This window comes from Sycon ciliatum, chromosome 8 (assembly GCF_964019385.1).
Source record: "Sycon ciliatum chromosome 8, ocSycCili1.1, whole genome shotgun sequence".
Classification (NCBI taxonomy): domain Eukaryota; kingdom Metazoa; phylum Porifera; class Calcarea; order Leucosolenida; family Sycettidae; genus Sycon; species Sycon ciliatum.
Window position 1 is genome coordinate 25,623,747 of NC_088650.1, and position 21,151 is coordinate 25,644,897.

The following is a 21,151-nucleotide window of genomic DNA, read 5'->3' on the forward strand; positions in this document are numbered from 1 at the left end:
GAGAGTTTGAAGTCTACGGACCCATCAAGAAGGTTTGTGCTCATGTCTTTCTTCATGACTAGTACTGTGTTCTTTTCAATCTTTTGTCATTGTTGAGGTCTATACAGTCAGACCTCGCTTATCCGGTCCTCTTTTATCCGGATCCCTCGTCATCCGGAAGAAAATAGCTGGTTACAGATGTACAGCATACGTGGTGCATCCAACATAACCGGTGTTCGGCTATCCAGTTCCCTCGCCTATCCGGATATTTTTGTGGAAAACGGATGTGTGCGGTTAATCGAGGTCTATGGTCTGTAGTTAAAGGGGAAGTATACCCTAAAATCAAATTTTCACCAGTTGTAGTCTTCTGGGTGCTGAGTCGAATGGTCTTGGTCCGAGGAAGCTGCGACGCTCCCTTCCTACTTGAATCCCAATCGAACTCGCGCACTTCCACCGAAACTGGGTGACTGCGCCCTACGAGATGGGGATTTGTATGCAAAATGTCACTAAAAGCGCCATTTCGTTCTTATAAAAGCACGGATGACCGCGATTGGCCCATATGTTGTAGTCTTTTGGACGCTGAGTCGACTGGTTTTGGTCCGAAAAGGCTGCGATGCAGCGTTCCTCCTTTATTCCCAATCGAACATGGTTGAACAAGCGGTCACGTGCTCCTGGGTGCCCAAATCACCTGGTCACCGCGCCAGCAGGCGACAACTTTCACACCAAGGTTCAACTCGAGTTCAACTCGAGTGACAGGACTGCACCCAAAAAAGGTCAAACAGGCTAGTAAGTTGTACCCTGCAGGCACGGTGACCAGGTGACTGGTGTACGCAGGAGCACGTGACCGCTTGTTCAACCATGTTCGATTGGGAATAAAGGAGGAACGCTGCATCGCAGCCTTTTCGGACCAAAACCAGTCGACTCAGCGTCCAAAAGACTACAACATATGGGCCAATCGCGGTCATCCGTGCTTTTATAAGAACGAAATGGCGCTTTTAGTGACATTTTGCATACAAATCCCCATCTCGTAGGGCGCAGTCACCCAGTTTCGGTGGAAGTGCGCGAGTTCGATTGGGATTCAAGTAGGAAGGGAGCGTCTCAGCTTCCTCGGACCAAGACCATTCGACTCAGCACCCCGAACACTACAACTGGTGAAAATTTGATTTTAGGGTATACTTCCCCTTTAACACACAATACCGAACACTACAACTGGTGAAAATTTGATTTTAGGGTATACTTCCCCTTTAACACACAATATCAGCTGGTATTATAAGTGAGTACTAGTATTGTCAATGCAGAAGCCGGAGGAAGAGGTTTGGGAATAGCAAGCTAAGAGTGCCTGGTGAGATGCTCTAATTTCAGAAAATTTAGGTTCTCTATATTTTCGGCATGAGGGCAGAAGGCCAGGTTAGGTGAACAGAAATTTTAGGTACAGAGAAGCAGTTCCCTATTGGATTACGTGTGTTAGTGTTTGTTCGGTGTATTGAAGTGTCAGGTATGGAGCAGAAGCAACGAAAGTACCGAAAATAAAAGTACACCGGCACTTTGTGACATTACAGTAACTATTTCAGTATAAATTGGACCAAGTTGGTGCCGTGTGAAAGATATCTGATGTAAAATGGCCTATTATCGACTGTGATGTCACTCAATACCAATCACCTCGAGCAATGACCTCACGAGTCTTAGGTCAACCATCAGTATGCAACTGTGGTTATTGTCCGATGCTTGACGCTGCCTTTATTGCCTAGCTTGCCTGCATCACACCCTGTACACATGCACTCCAAGTCACAACCTCACATATCAACATGCTCGGCTTTGCTTGATTTGATCGAGTGCTGACGTGAACTCCGAATTTGTGGTGCATGAATTTCAGTTCCGTATGGATTGGAAGTTGGTTTCAAACCACCTAGAACGTGGAGTGTTTGATTCTTTGCAATGTGCGGATGTAACTGCATGATGCATTGAAGGCAGGTTCCGCGCATCTGCCCTATGGAGAAGAGATCTCAGTTGCATACTCATTGTATTATTATACCTAGCGTGATGTCCACTCACATACTTGGTCATGCTTCGATGCACCGCCCTGTATCTGCTCATATCCGCCACATACTGTACTGTCGATCTCAAAGTAGAATTTGCCAAAGGTACCTGTACATGTGTAGGGGTTCACTCCATTGCAGCATTCGCTCTAGGGTCGGCTTGCTGCCTACTTGACTGTACCGCTAGTCTCTCTGCTTCTTCGTTGTATGTTAGACTCTCCACACATGATGATCCAATCCACGTCCTGTGCTCAACTATGTAACAATACCCCTTTGCTGATATGTACTCATCTTTTTAAGAGAGATGAATAAGGAAAAAGGTCTGAAGAAAAATTGGCTGTCACCGCCAGGAGTTTCACCAGGGGCCCTGGCTATAGGCCAGCGATAGTGATATTTATTAACTGTATTTTCCAGGCACCACTGATATTGCATGTTGCTGCGATTTGTCCCTTGTCCAGATCCACATGGTGTCCGACAGCAGTAGTGGCAAGCCCTGTGGCTACGCTTTCCTGGAGTACGAGCACGAGCGTGACATGCACGGTAAGCTTGTTTCTGAACCCTTTGCTTTGCCTCCGCTTTCCTGTGGTGCAGTTGTGTTGCTTAGGTTATGTAATCAGGTGTGTCTTTTCTCTAGTTACCAAACTCTGTATTCAATGTATTGTGCTGGCATTTGCCAGGCTCTTGTTGTCCCCCGAGATCTGCATCGAGCCAGACCAATGAATTGCGTCAAACGGTTCATTTCATCTGCTGCTTTGCATGGTATATGCAGGAATGTTCTTGCGCAGTGCATACTTGTAGCGTTCTTGGTTGTCCCTATGCCTGCGGAAGGTGGTACAGGGAACTAGTGCGGTAGCTGCACTGGTTGTTTCACACATGTGTCGGCATATGTATTGGCAAGTAGTTGGGTGGTGATGGCTTTCCTTTGTGAAGAGGTAGCACTGTGACTTGACAAAGTGCTGCCTCGCACCTGTGCCAATGTGCCTGCTGGCTATGGGCGGTAAGTTCCATACAGTGCTGCAAGTCCACGTGAAAGGAGAAGGTATTTGGTTATGCTGGTGAACTTGATCTCGCTATAGAGACGTCTGCATGGCACCATGTCCGTGGGGTATTAATGACTGGGTGCATTGTTATGCCAATGCTTGGGCTTGTGGTGTTAACTGTCCGACTGTTCTGAGGATGTTCTCACCGACAGCAGTAACACGTGAATTCCCTCGCCGGGTTAATAGGGAGTAGCTCCCCAAGTAGTTTACGGTTGCCTTCTAGTCAACTGTGGTGCAGCATCCTAGTACATGTACTTTACGGTTATTCATGTTGCGGTAGGTTGTAAACAAACACTTGTGCTTGTGTCCAGCTCACGGCTCTCCCTCATGTTCAGGTGTTGGTGCAGGAAACCTAGGGTGCCTGCACTTGTTTTGTCTACACCGTGAAAGTTAGAAACTGTGCATAGCGTTAGAGACCCATGAGCGTATGAAGCCAACGAAGTGTTTCTGTCTGTGTCTTCTCGTCCGTTTCTATCCGTGCGTCTGTGTGTGCGCGCGCATCTGTCACTGTTGTTTGGGCCAGTTCGTTGCCGCTCGGTGCTAATTGCAGTGGTGTAGCCGTGCTGCTCTGTTTGAAGACCCGATGACTGAATTGTTGTAGTCGCCAGCTCATGGCTGAGTATCTGTCGCAGTCCGGCAGCCATCTGAAAGTGCCAGAACACATTGCAGCTGTCAATCATGATGATCAAAAGTGAATGGGTGGTAGGGTAGGTATAACAGGCTCACGAGCATGATGCAAGCTCGGTTCGGCTTCATACGCATTGATTGGGTAAAGTATAGCTGCGAACCTGTGTGAGAGAGAGGCACAGCCGCTGCTACAGTGGAACTGGCCGTCAAGGCAGGCAGTGTGGAAAAGACAAAGATGGCAAAGGTCTGCCTAAGCTGTGATGTGACCTAGCAGGTTTGTAGAGCAGGTTGGTATGAACTGCAAACTTTTTGACCTTTCCATATTGCTAGACATTTAATCTACTCTTTCGTGAAAATTCTGTTTCTTCTGTCGTCTATGATGATTCAAACGGTGGGTATACTGCGTCATCTGGGAATCGTCTCGTCTCCTGGCTACAAACACCGCTTGTCCACCCTCTCTCTCTCTCTCTCTCTCTCTCTCTCTCTCTCTCTCTCTCTCTCTCTCTCTCTCTCTCTCTCTCTCTCTCTCTCTCTCTCTCTTTCTCTCTCTCTCTCTCTCTCTCTCTCTCTCTCTATCTATCTATCTATCTATCTATCTATCTATCTTCTCTCTATCTATCTATCTTCTCTCTCTCTCTCTATCTATCTCTCTCTCTCTCTCTCTCTCTCTCTCTCTCTCTCTCTCTCTCTCTCTCTCTCTCTCTCTCTCTCTCTCTCTCTCTCTCTCTCTCTCTCTGCCTCTCTCTCTCTGCCTCTCTCTCTCTGCCTCTCTCTCTCTGTCTCTCTCTCTCTCTCTCTCTCTCTCTCTCTCTCTCTCTCTCTCTCTCTCTCTCTCTCTCTCTCTCTCTCTCCCTGACTCTATGGGTGGTGGTTGTGCTTATTGGATGGCCACTGGTACTGCTGGTATGCTGTGCTGTTGGTGGTGAGTAGCGGCGTACAAGCACGGTGATGGTAAGAAGGTTGATGGCCGCCGAGTACTAGTAGATGTGGAGAGGGGCAGAACCGTGAAAACGTGGAGGCCACGGCGTCTTGGTAAGTGTGTGTGTATGCTTGCTTACATACTCATTGTTCCATGCTGCTGCTGCTGGCAGCTGGCGACTGCCATGACTCTGTGGGGACCTGTTGGTTTGTATTGCTGCTGCTGCTGCTGCTGCTGCTGCTGCTGCGGCTATGGCTACTGGTATCCAGCGACTGGCGTGACTGACTCTGTGTGGAACTGTTGGTTGGTATTGCTGGTCAGGTAAATCGTGTATTGTGAATGTCTTCTGCTTCCTATCACTGCTTCTCTGCTCCTTTTGTTGCTAACTTGTTTTCCACTGACTTTGAAGTACCTACGATTGTGCAAATTGAACCATTCTGTTAGGAAAGGGTACACCTACTCAGAGCTGGGTTCCACTGCTATTTCCCTGCTCCCCTGCACGTGCTGAAGATATGGTTTGCAGCGAGCAGCCGTATATTTTTGACTCACTTTCCTCCCCAGTGTATCGTTTCGACCACTTCTTTCCGTTTGATTTTGCACGTGTTTGCGGGTGTATGCGTGCGTGCGGATGTGGTGTGTGCACACTTGTTGTAAATTGCTGTGTTGCGACGATGGCGGTGGACTACACATCAGGTGGCGGCCTCGGTGGCACACGGCGTGGTGGTCCCGCAATGAACACACGCCACTCTGGCAGAGAGGACCCAGACCGGTGAGTAAACCAAGTGCATTTCTGATGGGCGCTGCTGCTGTCAAGACTTTTGCCCTCTCTGTCTGGCCAACTGACCGTCACCCTCAGTTAGCTGATTTGAACTTGTTTTCTTGCATTCATGACCATGCTCTGCACCCCTTCCTAGTTACAATTACACAGTTACACACTGCATTGTGCTAGCTCGGGGACTAGCACATTAGTCCAGGCTAAAGGCCGATTCATACTTCATTTCGGTTTCCCGTCCGCGAGAAAGTTGATCTGAGCTCAACTATTTCACTTACGGGAAAGTCATCGCGCGACCCGTACGCGAAGTGAAGTATGAATCAGCCTTAAGACTGCTGAGCCAACAACAGGTGCATGAGATGAACAAGGTGTGTTTTTTTACTCTCCTGACCCGTGCCGCGGCGGTGCTGCTGCAGCTGCACTTCTGGTGAGTCGGCTGTCTGCTTTGCCCACACAGCTGCTTGTGATCCACCACTACCACTGGCCAGGTCACCTCAGAGTCTCAGCCGCTGTACTGTACTGCTACCAACGGCCGTTTTCTTTTCTTTTTCTTTTTCTGTTTCACTCGCTTGCTTAATATTTCACTCAAGAATCGAATGCCCTCCCTCCTGGCACACGACATCTGTAGGAGCAGACACAGTCTCAATGGTCCACAGGAGATACAGTCTCATTGGTCCACAGGAGATACAGTCTCATTGGTCCACAGGAGATACAGTCTCATTGGTCCACAGGAGATACAGTCTCATTGGTCCACAGGACCTAGGAGCTGGCACTGGGCACATATAAAAGTGTTTTTTTTTTAAATTGAAAATGATGGATGCCCAAGAATTTGTTTTGTTCAGGCCTGAGGTGGTCTGTTTGCCCGAGCAGTTCACGGAGCTAGGAGCAGGCTTGGCAGTACACGCGTGTACTCTGTAGACTGGTGAAGCTGAAGAATGTTGGAAACAACTCGGGTCACTTTGTAGGTAGCCGCTTTTCGGTCGATCTCAGTTACGCACAAGGTCACGCCCGGTAGTGCGGTGCCAATTTTTTGTACATCGTAGCGTGCGCAATGGATTGTCGCTTCAGTGACTTATGTATGTGTTTGTACATGCATTGCATGCATGTACGTGATGTGTGCGTGTGTGTGTGTGGGTGTGTGTGTCCTGCGTGCGTGCGTGTGTAGCGTTGGTAATGGAATGGATCGCGATGACGTTGGCGGGTACGTAATGTGTGCTGTGTGCTTTTCTTCCTACTGCTCTTTCACACTTCACCTTGCCGTCAAAAGTACATGTCTTATGTCTGTGAAGCAATGCAAGGTGAAGTGAAAACTAGAAACCCATTAGCAAGCGCACAATTGTGTGTTTTCTTCAGCTGAGGAGGTAGCTCATCACCAGTCCTTCTCAACAAAAAAAAAAGGGAATTTTGGTTATCATGCATGCGGTAGCTGCTTGTTGATTCGCGTTTCCTCGTGTGATTTTGGTTTCCTGCGCAACACACATGAACACGCACACACAGTGACCGTGACAGAGATGATCGTGACAGAGATGACCGAGACTACCGGGACAGAGATCGGGATCGTGGTGATCGGGATCGCGGTGACCGGGAACGCGGCGATCGGGATCGCGGCGACCGAGAACGGCGGCGAGACCGAGATCGCGGTGGCGATCGGGACAGGGGCGACCGTGACAGGGATCGGGAGCGTGACAGAGATCGCTCGGACAGACGCGACAGAGGAGATCGCGGCGGTGGCGACCGTGATCGAGACCGCGACAGAGACCGTCGCCATCGGGACCGTGATCGCGGCGGCGACCGGGATCGTGATCGAGACCGCGAGGATCGCCGTAGCAGACGAGATGGTAGTGATGGCCGTGTCAAGGAGGAAGATATGGAGGATTAGACACTATGCAAGAAGCATGCACATTCTTGCCAACTGCTCGTCTTATAGCATGTTTGTCTACTGTTACGACCGCTTGGCAGCAACGCTGTTATATCTTTCCTGCAGGCCGTGCACAAGCTGATCCTGTGCTTGCGTTTGATGTTCTGTCTTTCTGTCGTTGTTGCCCATGTACGCATGGTTGTTGTCCAATCAACCGCTGCTTTTTTTTAGCCTGCATTCTCCGGCCATATTATAACTTGCTCTGTGTCGTCTCGGTCTGTATTACCAAACTGCACCATAAAACATTCTTTGTCTCAGTTTCGGTCTTTGTGTCTACGTTTCTGTTTGTCGCCTGGTGTCTTGATTTTGCCATTGTGTGAGGATAACCGATGTCGAATTGTGTTTGCTCTCTGGTCTGGACCCCCAAATGAGTCATTTGCTTCCCCTGTGAGCGTTTGTGAGGGGGTCCTCATGTCGCACAATGTGACTGTTGCTCATGTCGCATGGTTACCCTGTGTGCATGAGCCAATTGTTTCTGGGCACGACCCGAGGTGTTCAATATGCACTGTCTGATGTAAGATAATAATAGTGCAATGCATCAAACTCATGCCTGGACTTTCTGGGTTGTGAAACAGAATGGAGAGGCGTTGTAATGTAAGATAGGATAAAAGGATATGTTTTTGTAATTGGCTAATAATAAACAGTATGAGAATATACAGCTAGAATATTAACTGAGAATCAAAAATGGCCCACCAGGATTCCAGACTATCAGATGATATCCCCAACGTGCAATGTAGCAACCAGTCACGGAGCCCTACACATAAATAGGGCTCCCTGGTACTAGTACTACCAAGAGTACATAACCCGATCCAGCTCTGCATAGGGTCTTGGTCGAGCGGAATCGGACCTTCTGATGTCATGCGTACACTCCATGTACACCAGCGCAAGGCAGGGCACCGTTGTTTTTAATCCGAGAGTACCCGCGACTCCCCGGGTTCCCCTCAGATGTGTACGGTATTATGACGCAAAGATCCGATTCCGCTCGACCAAGACCCTATGCAGAGCTGGATCAGGCGTTGCACACTCTAGGGGGTTATGTACTCTTGGTACTACGGTTCATATCATGCACTTTGTTTGTGCCAGTGTTGCAAGAAAAAAAGTAGTAAAATACCTAAATTCTGCTACGGCAAAGAGTACCATCATGTTCGGTCATAAAATGCGTACTTCGAAGTATATATATATATATGACAGAATGGTAGCATCGTAAAAAGAATACAACAGTAGTCGTCATTGTTTGCAACCAAAAAGCGTACTATAAAGCGTTACCATAGGATGACGGTCATCAACGTGTGTTTGTTTCAACGGCGTCAAGGCTGCTTGCTTACACTAGATGTACGCAAGTGAACATGCAGAGGAGCTGCTCTCAAGTCCTCCATCATGCGTCTCAAACGTCTGTAGTCAACAGTCGCCTACATGCACACACTGCAGGTCAACACGTACTACAATCATTATTTTGCAGGCTGTTTACAGTGAGGTCTCGATAAGTCCCCCGCAGAACGGCTCTTTGTCCGATGTCGGAACTGGGGAGCTTTGATGGGGTTGATGGGCCGAAGTAGAACCGAACATGCTAACACTGCTGGCCGCAGAGGAGCGCTTCACAGCTCTGTAACACTCCGAAGTCTTCTCCCGCTCACTCTCCATGGCCTCCACGTCCGCCTTCTCAGTCACCATGGAGTTTTCGTCGATAGTTTCCGGAGTGACGGCTGCCGTGGCAACCAGGTTAGTCGTACCAGTGCCTGACGTTGCTGTGTGCACCTCCGCTGTAGATTCTTCTTGGGCTTTCGCTGCTGCGGCGGCCCTGGCGCTGGAATGGCTGGCCAGTATAGGTGTAAACGCACTCAGCGCGCCCATCAGCAGGCCGCCGACAATGCGCGACGGCGGCGATGAAGACGGGTTGGGTAGAGCCGGCGGTGACTTGGGCCCGGCACTACCACTACTAGCACTACTGCCGACACTCGTTATTGCCGCTGCTGCTGCTGCCGTGGACGAGGAGCTCCTGTCCGATTGCTCCGAGATCTCGGGCAGAACGGCAGCACCAGTGGTGACAGCCGGTGGTGGCAATACACGGTGTGAGGACGACGACTCCAGATCACCGCCGCTGCCGTTCGTCGACGTCGGAGTGTGCGCGGTGTCGCCAGCCTCGGACGGCGCCGCGCAGACGCCGCACTCTGTGATGTCGGTGATCTGGCTGGCCTGGTAGCTGATGATAGTACCACGACGCTCGCAGTTCTCGCCGCTCCCAGGCATGGGTGACATCAGTGAACTATTGCCTGCAAGTTACAGCACGGGGCATTGAACAACAAGAGAGTTGAAGCAAAACGTTAGCTTACAATTATGAGTATCCGCAAGGTCGGTAGCATTTCACAGTTAACAGATGTAATACATCTTATCTCCCATCTGTGCTGCGTTCCTCTGCCACACCATCAGTATGCCACAACGGTATTCTTGCTCTCCAAAGGTACCCCATAAGGTACCCCATAAGAAGACACTGATAAAGAGGTTTTGAGACAATAATTCCGGCCCATTCATGAACAGCATCACTCCTTTTTGCCGAGGCAATACATGTTCAGACATTGACATTGGTCTCCACCAGGACCTTTTTTAATTTTATTTAACAAGGACATGAATACACATGTGCCTGTAGATTGAGGCAACATTTGGCTACAAAACTCATACATGTAGATTATAGCAACAGTGCCAAGCAAAGAAACAAAATCCAAAAACCGGGATCCTTACCTTCGGAACTGCTCTCCGCGTCTAGCTGCGAGGCCGCTGCCAGGCGTGCATCAAATGGAAACACAGTCCGTCGCCTGTTGTCCTGCGCTGCTGCTCCTGCTGCTGCTGGATTGGGTACTTGACCGCCAGTTGAAGTCAATGCCGCTGCATATCAAGAGTCACATGGCAATCAACGATTAGCACACAAAGCACGGAGCTTGTGACAGAAGGCAATGTAGATTCCGATGACGTCTTTCAAACCATTACTCTTCAAACTCCGCACATAAGTGATGCGAGCAGCCGGAAAACAAGTCCTTATATCTAGCTTTCTAGGCCGCAGTCAAAGCAGTGACAAAAATGGCACCTAAGGGAGTGTAAGTGGCGCCAACTACATGGCAAAACCATCAATACACTGGATGACTTTCATACACCAGCGGAGACTACGGTACTACAAAAACAAAATTGTGACAGTTTTCGCACATACTCCTTCTGCGTACACAGTTCAGGTTTCAGCAAGGCAATATTACACCACCTACAGCATAGCCAGGTGACATCTGTTGCATGCATGCAGCACAAGCTTGGATATTGAAGTGTGAGTGAAATTCCTGAACAATGATTGAACTTTTTCACAGCCATCTCTACACCAACATACCAGTGATGATACTTTTATGATTTTGCATATCGGAACATGGGATAGCACGCAATGATAACTAGACTTGCCCTGTGGATAAGTTCACCAAACTCAATTGTATGTCTCCCCCCATCCGTCCCCGCAAAGCACAGCATGTTCTAACAACATGGCATGAGTTGAACACTGCGCTTGGATGTGGCCGGCCTTTGAACAGAATAGGAGCCATCATCTTGCCTGCAATGTACACTTACGCATTGTGGAGCTGTTGTTGTTGTTGTTGTACGATGCTCCACTTCCCTCCTGGCCGTTCAGATTTCTACGAGCTTCCTGTGCCACGTACTGGGCGATGTGTTGAAGCAAGCTCCTGCCATACAGACAACAGTTGAACTGACAGTTTCAGCACGTGTGGAGCAGCTTATTACTACATAGCCTAACAGCAACACACACACTATGAGACTTATTTACTTCATTCTACAATCAACTGAAAACTTTCAAGATGTTCCTGAATTGTGTCCTTTTCTGAGTATTATTGCGTTCTTGTCTCCGAGGAACTGTTCTTTTCTACAATTCCCGCAGGATTCACGGAACAAATTGTACATCATATTGCTTGTCTCAGACTGGGTCACATGAATTAGATTCTTTCAGGCTTTTTGGCATAACAGTTAGGATGGCATACTTCGTAATACGCTCAGTGAAGAGATTGGCACCATGCATAAAAGCGTACGCACGTACATGTACACACACACACACACACACACACACACACACACACACACACACACACACACACACACACACACACACACACACACACACACACACACACACACACACACACACACACACACACACACACACACACACACACACACACACACACACACACACACACACACACACACACACACACACACACACACACACACACACACACACACACACACACACACACACACACACACACACACACACACACACACACACACACACACACACACACACACACACACACACACACACACACACACACACACACACACACACACACACACACACACACACACACACACACACACACACACACACACACAACACACAAATGAACGGCATACTTAGAGTCAGATGGCTGCGGAGTGCCCTTGACCACCGAGCTGCGTCGACGTGACAAATCACCGACCTTCTCCGGGAACGTCTTGAGAATGTGGATCAGATCACGTTGGAAGTGGTTAGTGACGATAGCGTACAGGAACGGGTTGGCACAGGAGTTCAGTGGGAACACGAACACTGCAAAGATCTGCGCGGGAGGAGGACAGATTGGAGGTTTTGCATGGCACAATATTAATGATGTGAGTTATTGTTTTAGCCAAGCTGGTTTCAGTGTTGATATAATGTAGAAATACCGACACGTTGTTCTGATACAGGAGGAATCCTAATAATTCAAATGTGGCTTTATTAGAACGTACTGCCGCTTAATTAGAAGTTTCTTCCAGGACCGATTTCCATCAATACGATTCCCACATAACAATTTCTGATAATTCGAATCTCGAACTTGGTATGTCCGGATAATTAGAAGTCCCACGGTATCCACTTACATAGAAAATGTGTGGGATTTGTGCTGATAGTTTGAAGTTAGCAAAGCATAATTCGAAGTACACTTATTCTCAACAAGTCAATGTGGTTTGCACGTGCAGGCAGTTCAATGTCCACTAAATCTCCGTCTAAGGTGCATAGTGCACTCTGCAGGTCAATGCGAGCATTTTGACGTACATAATGTGTTGTGGGTATTATGGTTAGATAATTAGAATGTCCGGAAAATTAGAAAATTGCCTTGGCATTTTCGGGTTCAAATTATCAGGATTTCACCTGTAAAAGCCTGAGCCCAGTACGTTGATCGGTTTCTACAGGAATACGCCCGGCGTCTATACGCAACATTAGGGTATGTGGTGATAGGTTACCTTAGCTGCCTCGTAGCCCACCAGCACTTCACCAGTGAATGTGGCTGCCAGACCGAGCACAGCCAGAGGTAACCAGCATGCTAGATCCACTAGCACCAGCAGCGCCATGCGACGTGCAATCTGGATAGAAAGAAATATACACACAGACACACACACACACACACACACGAATACACACACACATACACACACACACACACACACACGCATACACGCATACACACATACACACACATACACACATACGAATATACACACACACATACGAATATACACACACACATACACACGCACACGCGCACACGCACAAACAATGTTGAACATCCAACACCCTGACAGACTCGCCCAAGCCAATGAGCACCGAAGCCCCCCCCCCCCACACACACACATTCCGTGCGAAAGGCGGCACAAGAAAACCAATCTGCCCACCCAAGAGATGCCGTGCACTCGCCACCCCGCCCTCCTTTGTAGCTCAATGTACGAACACTGTATGACAATTCAGACAACATTCACGACTCTTCGCTCTCACCGTGTTGTCTTTCTCGCTGAAAACAGACGAGAAGCGCACCTTCAAATAGATCCCAGTGTAGCAAACGCTGATCAGCACGATGCAGAGGCCGTTGAAGATCAGCACAAACGCAACGTAGGTCTTGTCCACTACGGTGCTGATGTCAAACGGCAGTGCAAGAATGTTGTTAGTGTAGGACGATATCCCTGCGACGGGCAACAATGCCAGGGTGAGCGCAAACACCCATCCGATGCCGACGAGCAGGTACAGGCGTTTTCGCGTGACCTTGTACTTGTTCATGGCCAGCTGGATGGTGATGTAGCGCTCGATGGTGATCAGCGTCAGTGTGTAGAAGCTCATCTCGGTGCTGAGGACGGCCAGCACTCCGGCCACCTTGGCCTGCGGCGACGCCATCCAGTCCAGGGCGGTGGCGCTGAAATCACCGCGCGTGCTGGCGTCCACTACGCACAGTATGAGCAGGTAGACGCCCATGCACAGGTCAGCCATGGCCAGGTTCAGCACAAGATAGTGCGTGTTGTCCATCTTGTGCTTGCCAAAGATGATGACAATGATCACTGTGATGTTCCCGCCCAGGGCCAGCAGAGACACGCACCAGGCGATGATGCGCAGCCACAACTCGGCGAACATGTCCCTGCACGGAGTAAACGGGGTGACTTCCGGGCTGCACAGCAGATCCTTCTTCGGATCGCCCGCCGCGGCAGGCGAGTACATGGGTATCCGCTCGACATTACCCTTTAACCATGTCTGCACGCAAACACACACATACACACACACACACCCATACATACACACACACACACACACACACTGTTTCATAATACCTTTGTTGTAAATTATCACTGTCTAACTCTACCAACCGCATAATGACCGACAATGGATTGGATTGGATTAAACTTTTGTCGTCTAGCCCAAAGGACGAACTACTTCTCTTTGCTCCTCGCCACGCCATACAACAAAGGACTATTACAGATTGAGAGAGAGCTTTTTCTTAGGCTTACTTCAAGCGGTGACTGGAGAACTCATATCAGACAACTAACACTGACAACGAACGACTGACGACTGACACTGAGACAAGACGAGACAACAGAATATATTATAGTGAAGGCGTACAACGGGGACAGAAGACGGTGCAGCCGCATGTACGCAGGAGTCAAAACAGCGCAGCAGCGTGTACCACGGTTCAGCAGCATGTACAACGAAGACACACTAAAGCAGCAGCATGTACGACAAAGAGCTACACGTGCAACCGCATGTACAACGAAGAGACACAAGCGCAGCCACATGTACAACACTTTTTTTGTAATAGTCAGACGTATCCTCGACATCTACCACTACATGTAGGCCCAATGCATGGCATACTTCATTGTAGCGACGCTCTTCATCTTCGTTATGCCTATCGACGAGGCCAGTTCGGCCATCATGGAAGCCGCTCACGTTGACTGCGGTGGGCTGCTCGAAATACGGCGTGGACACTGGTGTTGGAGACACTAGACTCGTTGTAGCCGCAGCTGCTATAGCCGCTTTTCTATCCCTTTCCTGCGCCAGAACACAAGAACACAGTGAAAGATGAACACGTTGGATAACTGAATCAACCCTCTTCATGCATCCTCTACTGCATAACATGAGTGCTGTTAGGTGTCTTGTGTAGGCATGCGGGGGCTTGGTCTACTTAAACAGAAGTTTGCTTGCCTTGTCCACCCGGGGTTGTTACAGGCGAGGGCATATCTAGTCCGTTTGTGTCTCACCCGTACCTGCTCTACTTAATAGTCACATGCCAGTACTGCTAGACAAGAGAAGCCCATTTGTGCATTGCAAATGCCCATCTCCTAGGACAGTCATGGCAGATCACTGCCGATGTGGCTGTACTGCGTTATCTCACCTTCTCTGCCGCCGCTTGGTACTGACAGCAGTGGTATGGATAGTACAGCTTGGCAATCAACAACCTACTCAGCTCAGTCAGCTGGCAGCGACAACACCATGAGGACAAAAGAAGCACAAGACCGACACAACAAGTCAGTACCAGTTTCCAAACAATGAAAAGATGCGCGCGTACGCACGCACACACGCACGCACACATGCACGCGCGCGCACGCACGCCCGCTCACGCACGCACGGACGCACACATACACACACACACACACCTTTGACCTTTTGACGGCTATCGCCGGAGGCGATGATAGCGATGCTACAGCGGAAGCCATAGCAACTTGTGCTGGGATTGCACCATTCAACAACTTGCAAGGCTGAAGAATTGACCGCCACTATTCAGCCTGGTCTACACCACATAGCTATGAAGTGGCTTTTTTCTTTTTTTGAATCCCTACTTTTTGGTCTTTTTCATCAATTTTCTTTTCCTGTACACACATCACACCATATATTCCGACATGCACTGGTTGTTGGTAACCACCCAGGAGAATATAAGAAAAGTCAGGAGTCTGAGAAAGAGAAGAAAGACGTGGTGTGACCATAATCATCGGGAATTGAACCCGCAACCTCTCGATTGGAAATCGCTGCACATACCACTGCACCATATGGGACAACCACCCACCCAACCTCGGGAAATGCAGGAGAAGACCAATAAACAGTTTGCGGCACTAACAGCATTGAGCACAGCCCTTCTTTCACATCGTGAGTGCAATAAAACAATTGAAAATGACCAAATTCTACAGTGATCGACCTTCTCTCTCACGGAGCTAAGCAGAATGTGTGTCACCACTGCGCTGGTCGCTATGACAACGTGATCATACAATTGGCAATTGAGCAAGTTTGGCTTATCGTGCGGAAGCAAGAGATATGCCATTCGAACCGATATCAAATTGTCTTTCTTCTGGACCCTACTTACAAAATCGATGCACTTTCCCATTTTAACCCTCTAATCGTCATACATACGTTTTGGGGTCAAATTCGACCCACTACTACGTGTGGGTCCCGTGTACTCTCTCCTGAGACGTTGACATGGCGATTTAGCCATTTTCGAAGCCTTTGAGCATGGGCAAATCAGAACACGCGGCAAGTCGGTCTGCTTGCATTTGAAGTAAGCGAGATATCATGGATATGGTAGAAGCAACTGACAGTGACATGTGTGTGCGGAACAGCCGTGATCACACTGGACACCACGTCCAGATCGAAGTTCGACGACCTTTGGCGATGGCCGACTGCAACGCGTATATGGGAGGAGTTGATGTCGGTGATCAATTCCTTGCCACGAATGATGTGCATAGACGAAGCCGCCGCTACTGGAAGTCGATGCTTTCCCACATGGTCAATCTGTGTGCCACACAAGCGCACACACTATTTGCAGAGTTAAGGAAGGAGAACCCTGATGCAATTGCACGTCAGGTGCACTTCAACGCCACTGACTTCCGACTGGTGACAGCACGACAGCTGACGGGCATTGCATTGGATGCACAGCCTCCAATGGCCCCCAAGAAGGGCAAGGAGGCCAAAGTGCTACAGCGGTACTCCCACCTGCCTGTCGTGGGCAAACACAGTAACTGCCGGTACTATGCAAAGAGGTGCGGGAAGAAACATGTGAAAACTGCGTTCACATGTTCGCATTGCAAAGGACCAACGAAGAAGCCAGTCAACCTGTGCCTAAATGACACTCGGAACTGTTTCACGGACTATCACAGTGCTAAGGCTGATGACATAAGGCTGTGATATGGGCATTCTCTCTATTTCTCATCTCCTCTCTCATTTCTCAGTTTTTGTCTCTTTTTCCGTTTTGCGACGATGCCAGTTTTCCTGGCTGAACAGTAGCTATTGATGTATATATCTGTGTTTAGCTTGTGCCTGCATTACACTTGACCAATCTGTGTTTGCATTCCATTTTGAAAGTAAAATGCAACTCAGAATCCATACCGTATCAGTGATTTTGCCAAAATTGATCCGTTTTCGAAAATTCGCAAAATTCAACCTGGTGTAGGCGGGTCATCATACATGAAGGTATGATCAAAAAAATTGCTGAATGCGGAAGGGTATTGCATGCAGTTGCATGCTTACTTCAAGTACTTGTATATACATGTTGTGCCTCTGTTCTGTGTAAATGATGCACATATGCGATCATGTCGAAAATGCGTGAAAATGGCCATTTTATATGACAGCTAAGACTCTGCAGACATCATGGCAATGCCATTCTCAACAAAGCCTTTTCGTGTTTTACGAATTAGTGCTTTTCAAAAAGTGTTTACGAACACTGTTGACAGTTGCACTTACCTGTGGGAAGTGGCGGATTCCACTGTTACCCTGGATGTATAACTCACGCAAGTTCATATTAAACGAACCCAGCGGAAGACTTGTTACTCTTGGAGTATAGGTCATAGAACTGCAGCAGCACGCCCACATGTATCGACACACAACGGGAAAACACACCACAGAAGAAAATTTCTACTGAGAAGCCGATTCACACCACTATGCCAAAATAGAACTCAGGTGAGTGGGAAACAGTTTCTGAACATTCCGAATCCATTGTTAGCAAACGACTGATCTAGCTGCTGACCCTGTCCCATGCCACACTCCAGCTAATGAAGCGTGTTCACAAATATCATCATCCTGCCACAGACTTCCTTGCGAGACTGCCAGCCGATCAGCTTGGCGTTCCCTCGTATCCAGACAATGCAGAGTGGGTGACAACAGCACAGTGTGGCATGACTGCTGCAGTGCGGCTAGACCTACATGGTATGCATACGTGTGCAGCACCTCAAGGTGGAACAGAGGCCTATTGCAAACGTTTGAAAAGTGCCACGCACCACCTTTGTGCGAGCAGTATCAGTGTCAGCTACCGCACAAAACAGAACATTGTAAGCTGACGTGCATGGCCATACTCTCGATGCAGTGAGGCTGAGTAACGTTAGACACAGCAGTATGATAGCACGCTCACGTGTAGGGCCGCACGGCCCAAGCAGGGGTAAGGGACCACCTGCCGGTAACAAACGATTCGGCCTGCACCACTGGATTGTCCAGCCTGAAAAGTCAGATTGGATCGCAGAATTCGGATTCGCTACATGTGACGTATCCGGTCCCACGAGCTCAGCATCATGGTATTGGGGCTACACAAGCTTTCTGCATACCGGTGTGTGTGTGTGTCTGTGTGTGTGTGTGCGTGCATGTGTGTATGTGTCACTGTGTGTGTATGTGCGTGCGTGCGTGCGTGCATGTGTGTGTGTGTGTGTGCATGCGTGCGTGCGTGCGTGTGCGTGTGTGTGTGTGTGCGATATTCACTTACAGGAATCTAAGACCTGTCAGGCCGCTGAATGCGTCCGGGTCAATAAACGCCAGCTGGGCATTGTTGTCAAGTTTCCTGGGGAAAGAGGAATGGAACCAACACCAAATCAACAGTTTACCTATGCACGACACTAACAGTTTACCTATGCACTCAGCACTGAGGAACCTTTGGCCGCGGTATACTATTACTAGTACTACTCAGCGGAGTAATTCCAATACAGTGTATGGCAGGCACTGAACATGGAGAAGAACAAGTTCACAAAGCTGCTTTGCTCGAGCTGCATTTCCACTTCCTTGTGCTGAGGGTAGTCTCATCCGATAGAATATCATGATCACACGCTAGCATTAAAAACGCACTGAGGTGAAGGTTAGAAAGTAATGCAACTTGTGACATGCACCGGCATTTGTGTGAAATGTGCCACCGGGAGCTGTATGGGCAGTGGTCATCATCAACGCAAGGCTTTGGGAGCAGGTGTAACCCTTGCGTTAGGGTTTATTGTTGTACACCCCCCCCCCCCCCCCTGAATACACTGACTGAGCATGTCCTGTTCTATATAGGTACCGAGCTTCAAGGCTAAACTCAGATGGAGACCAACTTACACTCATTGAAATGATCCATAACAGAGACCTGCCGATAGGGGGGGGGGGGGGGGGGGATTTATTAGGAAATGTGCATGGTAGCCAGATGGAGCGAATTCTACAATGCTTCACGTTCCAGTTGCTCGTGCTGTCTCCGTATATGCTACAACTCCCTGGCGAGTGGCATATGCTTGCAGCAGGGAAATACAACTGGTGTAAGATGTTTTAGGCGAGAGAGAGAGAGAGAGAGAGAGAGAGAGAGAGAGAGATAGAGAGAGAGAGAGAGAGAGAGAGAGAGAGAGAGAGAGAGAGAGATAGAGAGAGAGAGAGAGAGAGAGAGAGAGAGTAGAGTAAGAGTGAGAGAGAGAGAGAGAGAGAGAGAGAGAGAGAGTAGAGTGAGAGAGAGAGAGAGAGAGAAAGAGAGAGGGGACTTTGACTATTCCTTACAGCGTTTCGAGGTTAGGCATGTATCCGAATACTTTGTTGCTTATCCGATCAATCCTATTGTTTGTCAGATCTCTGCACAGTGGCAAAGAAAACACAATAGACCAGCGTCATCAGTGAGAATAGAAGCATTTATATATTTCTTATTATAACGAACTCAGATGGTGAGCCAAGGAAAAAAATGTACTTCCTCCGCCCAGGCAAAATTTTCGCTTATCTCTTTCAGCCCACTGACAAGTGTCTGGCAGCTATTTTTATATATTGTCCACTGCACCATCCACAGAAATCTGCTGGTATTCAATCCCTTCAGGCGTACCAGTTCCAAACAAGTTGGTGAAGTCGGCAAAGAAGAAACACCTCGAGTAGAGCGCGCTGAAAGCAAGTGAACTGGTCAAAGAACACAAAGTCAGTGACTGGTCACGGTGGGTGCTGCTGAGTACCCCTGGAGTACACAGGTGTACTGTTGCGAAAAGCCAGCGTGTGTGATTGCATCCGGCACAAGATGTGTGTATGGTAAAAACACACGTGAACTTGAAGCTGAGAAAGCCACTCAGCAGTGGCGGATCCAGGGGGGGGGGTTCCGGGGGTTCCATGGAACCCCCTAAATTATTATTTTGCAAAGTGTGCTGCATGCTGCGAAAATCGAAAATAAACATATGCGCACAAAAGGACGTCCAACCGATCACAGTCTGCGCAGTGCACTGCATGCGGTAGATCGATACTGTACGTATACTAGTAGTAGTATACTGGTGTTCACGTCCGTGATTTACAAACGGACACTGTACTGAGTCTGTAGACAACATTGGGTGGTTGTTTCCTTTTTGATCTTTCGAAACGATCCAAACTACTTACCTCCATTGGCGCTGTCATTCACTGCTGCTCAGGATGGGTGTGGTGTGGTCAGTATTCCTTGGACAAGTTTTTTTGCAGAAGAGAAAGGATGTTCCGAGTGATGACACTCTTCAACGAACTTCGAATCGTACACGTAGAGTTCAAGCTCCTCAGAAGATGAGGGCTCCGACATCCAAGCAAAGTCAGTAATCTCTACCTGCTGCAGCATGCAGTAGCGACTAGTTGTTCCTCCGCAGGAACGGAGTGCTGCGCCAGCGATGTGTTTTAGATGACATTGGAAGGATTGTACAATTGTCGACACTTTTTCGCTGTTGTTGTTTCTGTCACTGAAGTGAAGACGATGCTCTTGTCTAGTGACTATAGCATTTCGCATCGTAAAAATGCCAAAAATTTCCGAAAGTACAAATGGACAGGGAAAGTATTAAACTTAGTTGTCATTTCGGCATTCCTGGCTCTCAACGTACCATGGCTGCATATTAATGGAAGTTTCCGGAGGAGGAAACTGTAGTTATCACCAACCGTCACCGCGCTCAGCTCGGGCCGCATGCCGCGTGCGACCTGAGCTGGGCGCCCTGCTGGCCCTGGGCCAGCGACATATTTGGCACCCCTGTGTGCCGCCTACGGGATCCCAGCTACGACAAGCGCTCAAGGCGACATCGTCACCCCCAGGCTGGTCGCGTACGCGGCAGCCTGGCGCGCGACCTGCAAGGTCGCATGCGCATTTGGATCACGGAAGCGACACAGGCGCTTGGGCCGAAACCCGGGTTACATCAGGGAACCCTTCTGGGGCTCAGGCAGCTCGGTAGGTGTACCGTATACAGGTATGTGTAGGCGTAGTAGCAGGGAAAGATGCCTGCTGGAGGTGCAGCACCATCCGGAAGGCCTCACGGTCGAGTGGCCTTACACAACTGGCACTTCTTACTGTTGCAGCT

At 48.9% G+C, this 21,151-nt stretch overlaps 2 protein-coding genes across 4 annotated transcripts in view; one reads left to right on the forward strand and one right to left on the reverse strand.

The window, feature by feature from the left end:
* Positions 1-7,628, forward strand: part of LOC135822493 (U1 small nuclear ribonucleoprotein 70 kDa-like) — a 12,852-nt gene extending 5,224 nt beyond the window's left edge. The window contains exons 5-10 of one of the 3 annotated variants that reach the window (XM_065335269.1): positions 1-32; positions 2,474-2,555; positions 4,613-4,714; positions 5,295-5,370; positions 6,539-6,574; positions 6,886-7,628. The exon at positions 1-32 is cut by the window's left edge and continues 31 nt beyond it. In XM_065335269.1, coding sequence (XP_065191341.1) covers positions 1-32; positions 2,474-2,555; positions 4,613-4,714; positions 5,295-5,370; positions 6,539-6,574; positions 6,886-7,252 — 695 coding nt within the window. In that variant the 3' untranslated portion in view covers positions 7,253-7,628. Of the gene's footprint in view, positions 33-2,473; positions 2,556-4,612; positions 4,715-5,294; positions 5,371-6,538; positions 6,575-6,870 lie in introns of all 3 variants that reach the window. The other 2 variants (XM_065335268.1, XM_065335270.1) reach the window with 2 other exon arrangements.
* A 157-nt stretch (positions 7,629-7,785) lies between these two features.
* Positions 7,786-21,151, reverse strand: part of LOC135822492 (leucine-rich repeat-containing G-protein coupled receptor 5-like) — a gene marked incomplete in the record, with an annotated part of 43,767 nt that continues 30,401 nt past the window's right edge. Inside the window, 11 exon segments of the mRNA XM_065335267.1 lie at positions 7,786-9,561; positions 10,028-10,171; positions 10,889-11,001; positions 11,750-11,931; positions 12,593-12,712; positions 13,122-13,865; positions 14,481-14,657; positions 15,001-15,081; positions 17,337-17,445; positions 18,346-18,420; positions 19,371-19,442. Of these exon segments, the coding sequence (XP_065191339.1) occupies positions 8,756-9,561; positions 10,028-10,171; positions 10,889-11,001; positions 11,750-11,931; positions 12,593-12,712; positions 13,122-13,865; positions 14,481-14,657; positions 15,001-15,081; positions 17,337-17,445; positions 18,346-18,420; positions 19,371-19,442 (2,623 nt within the window).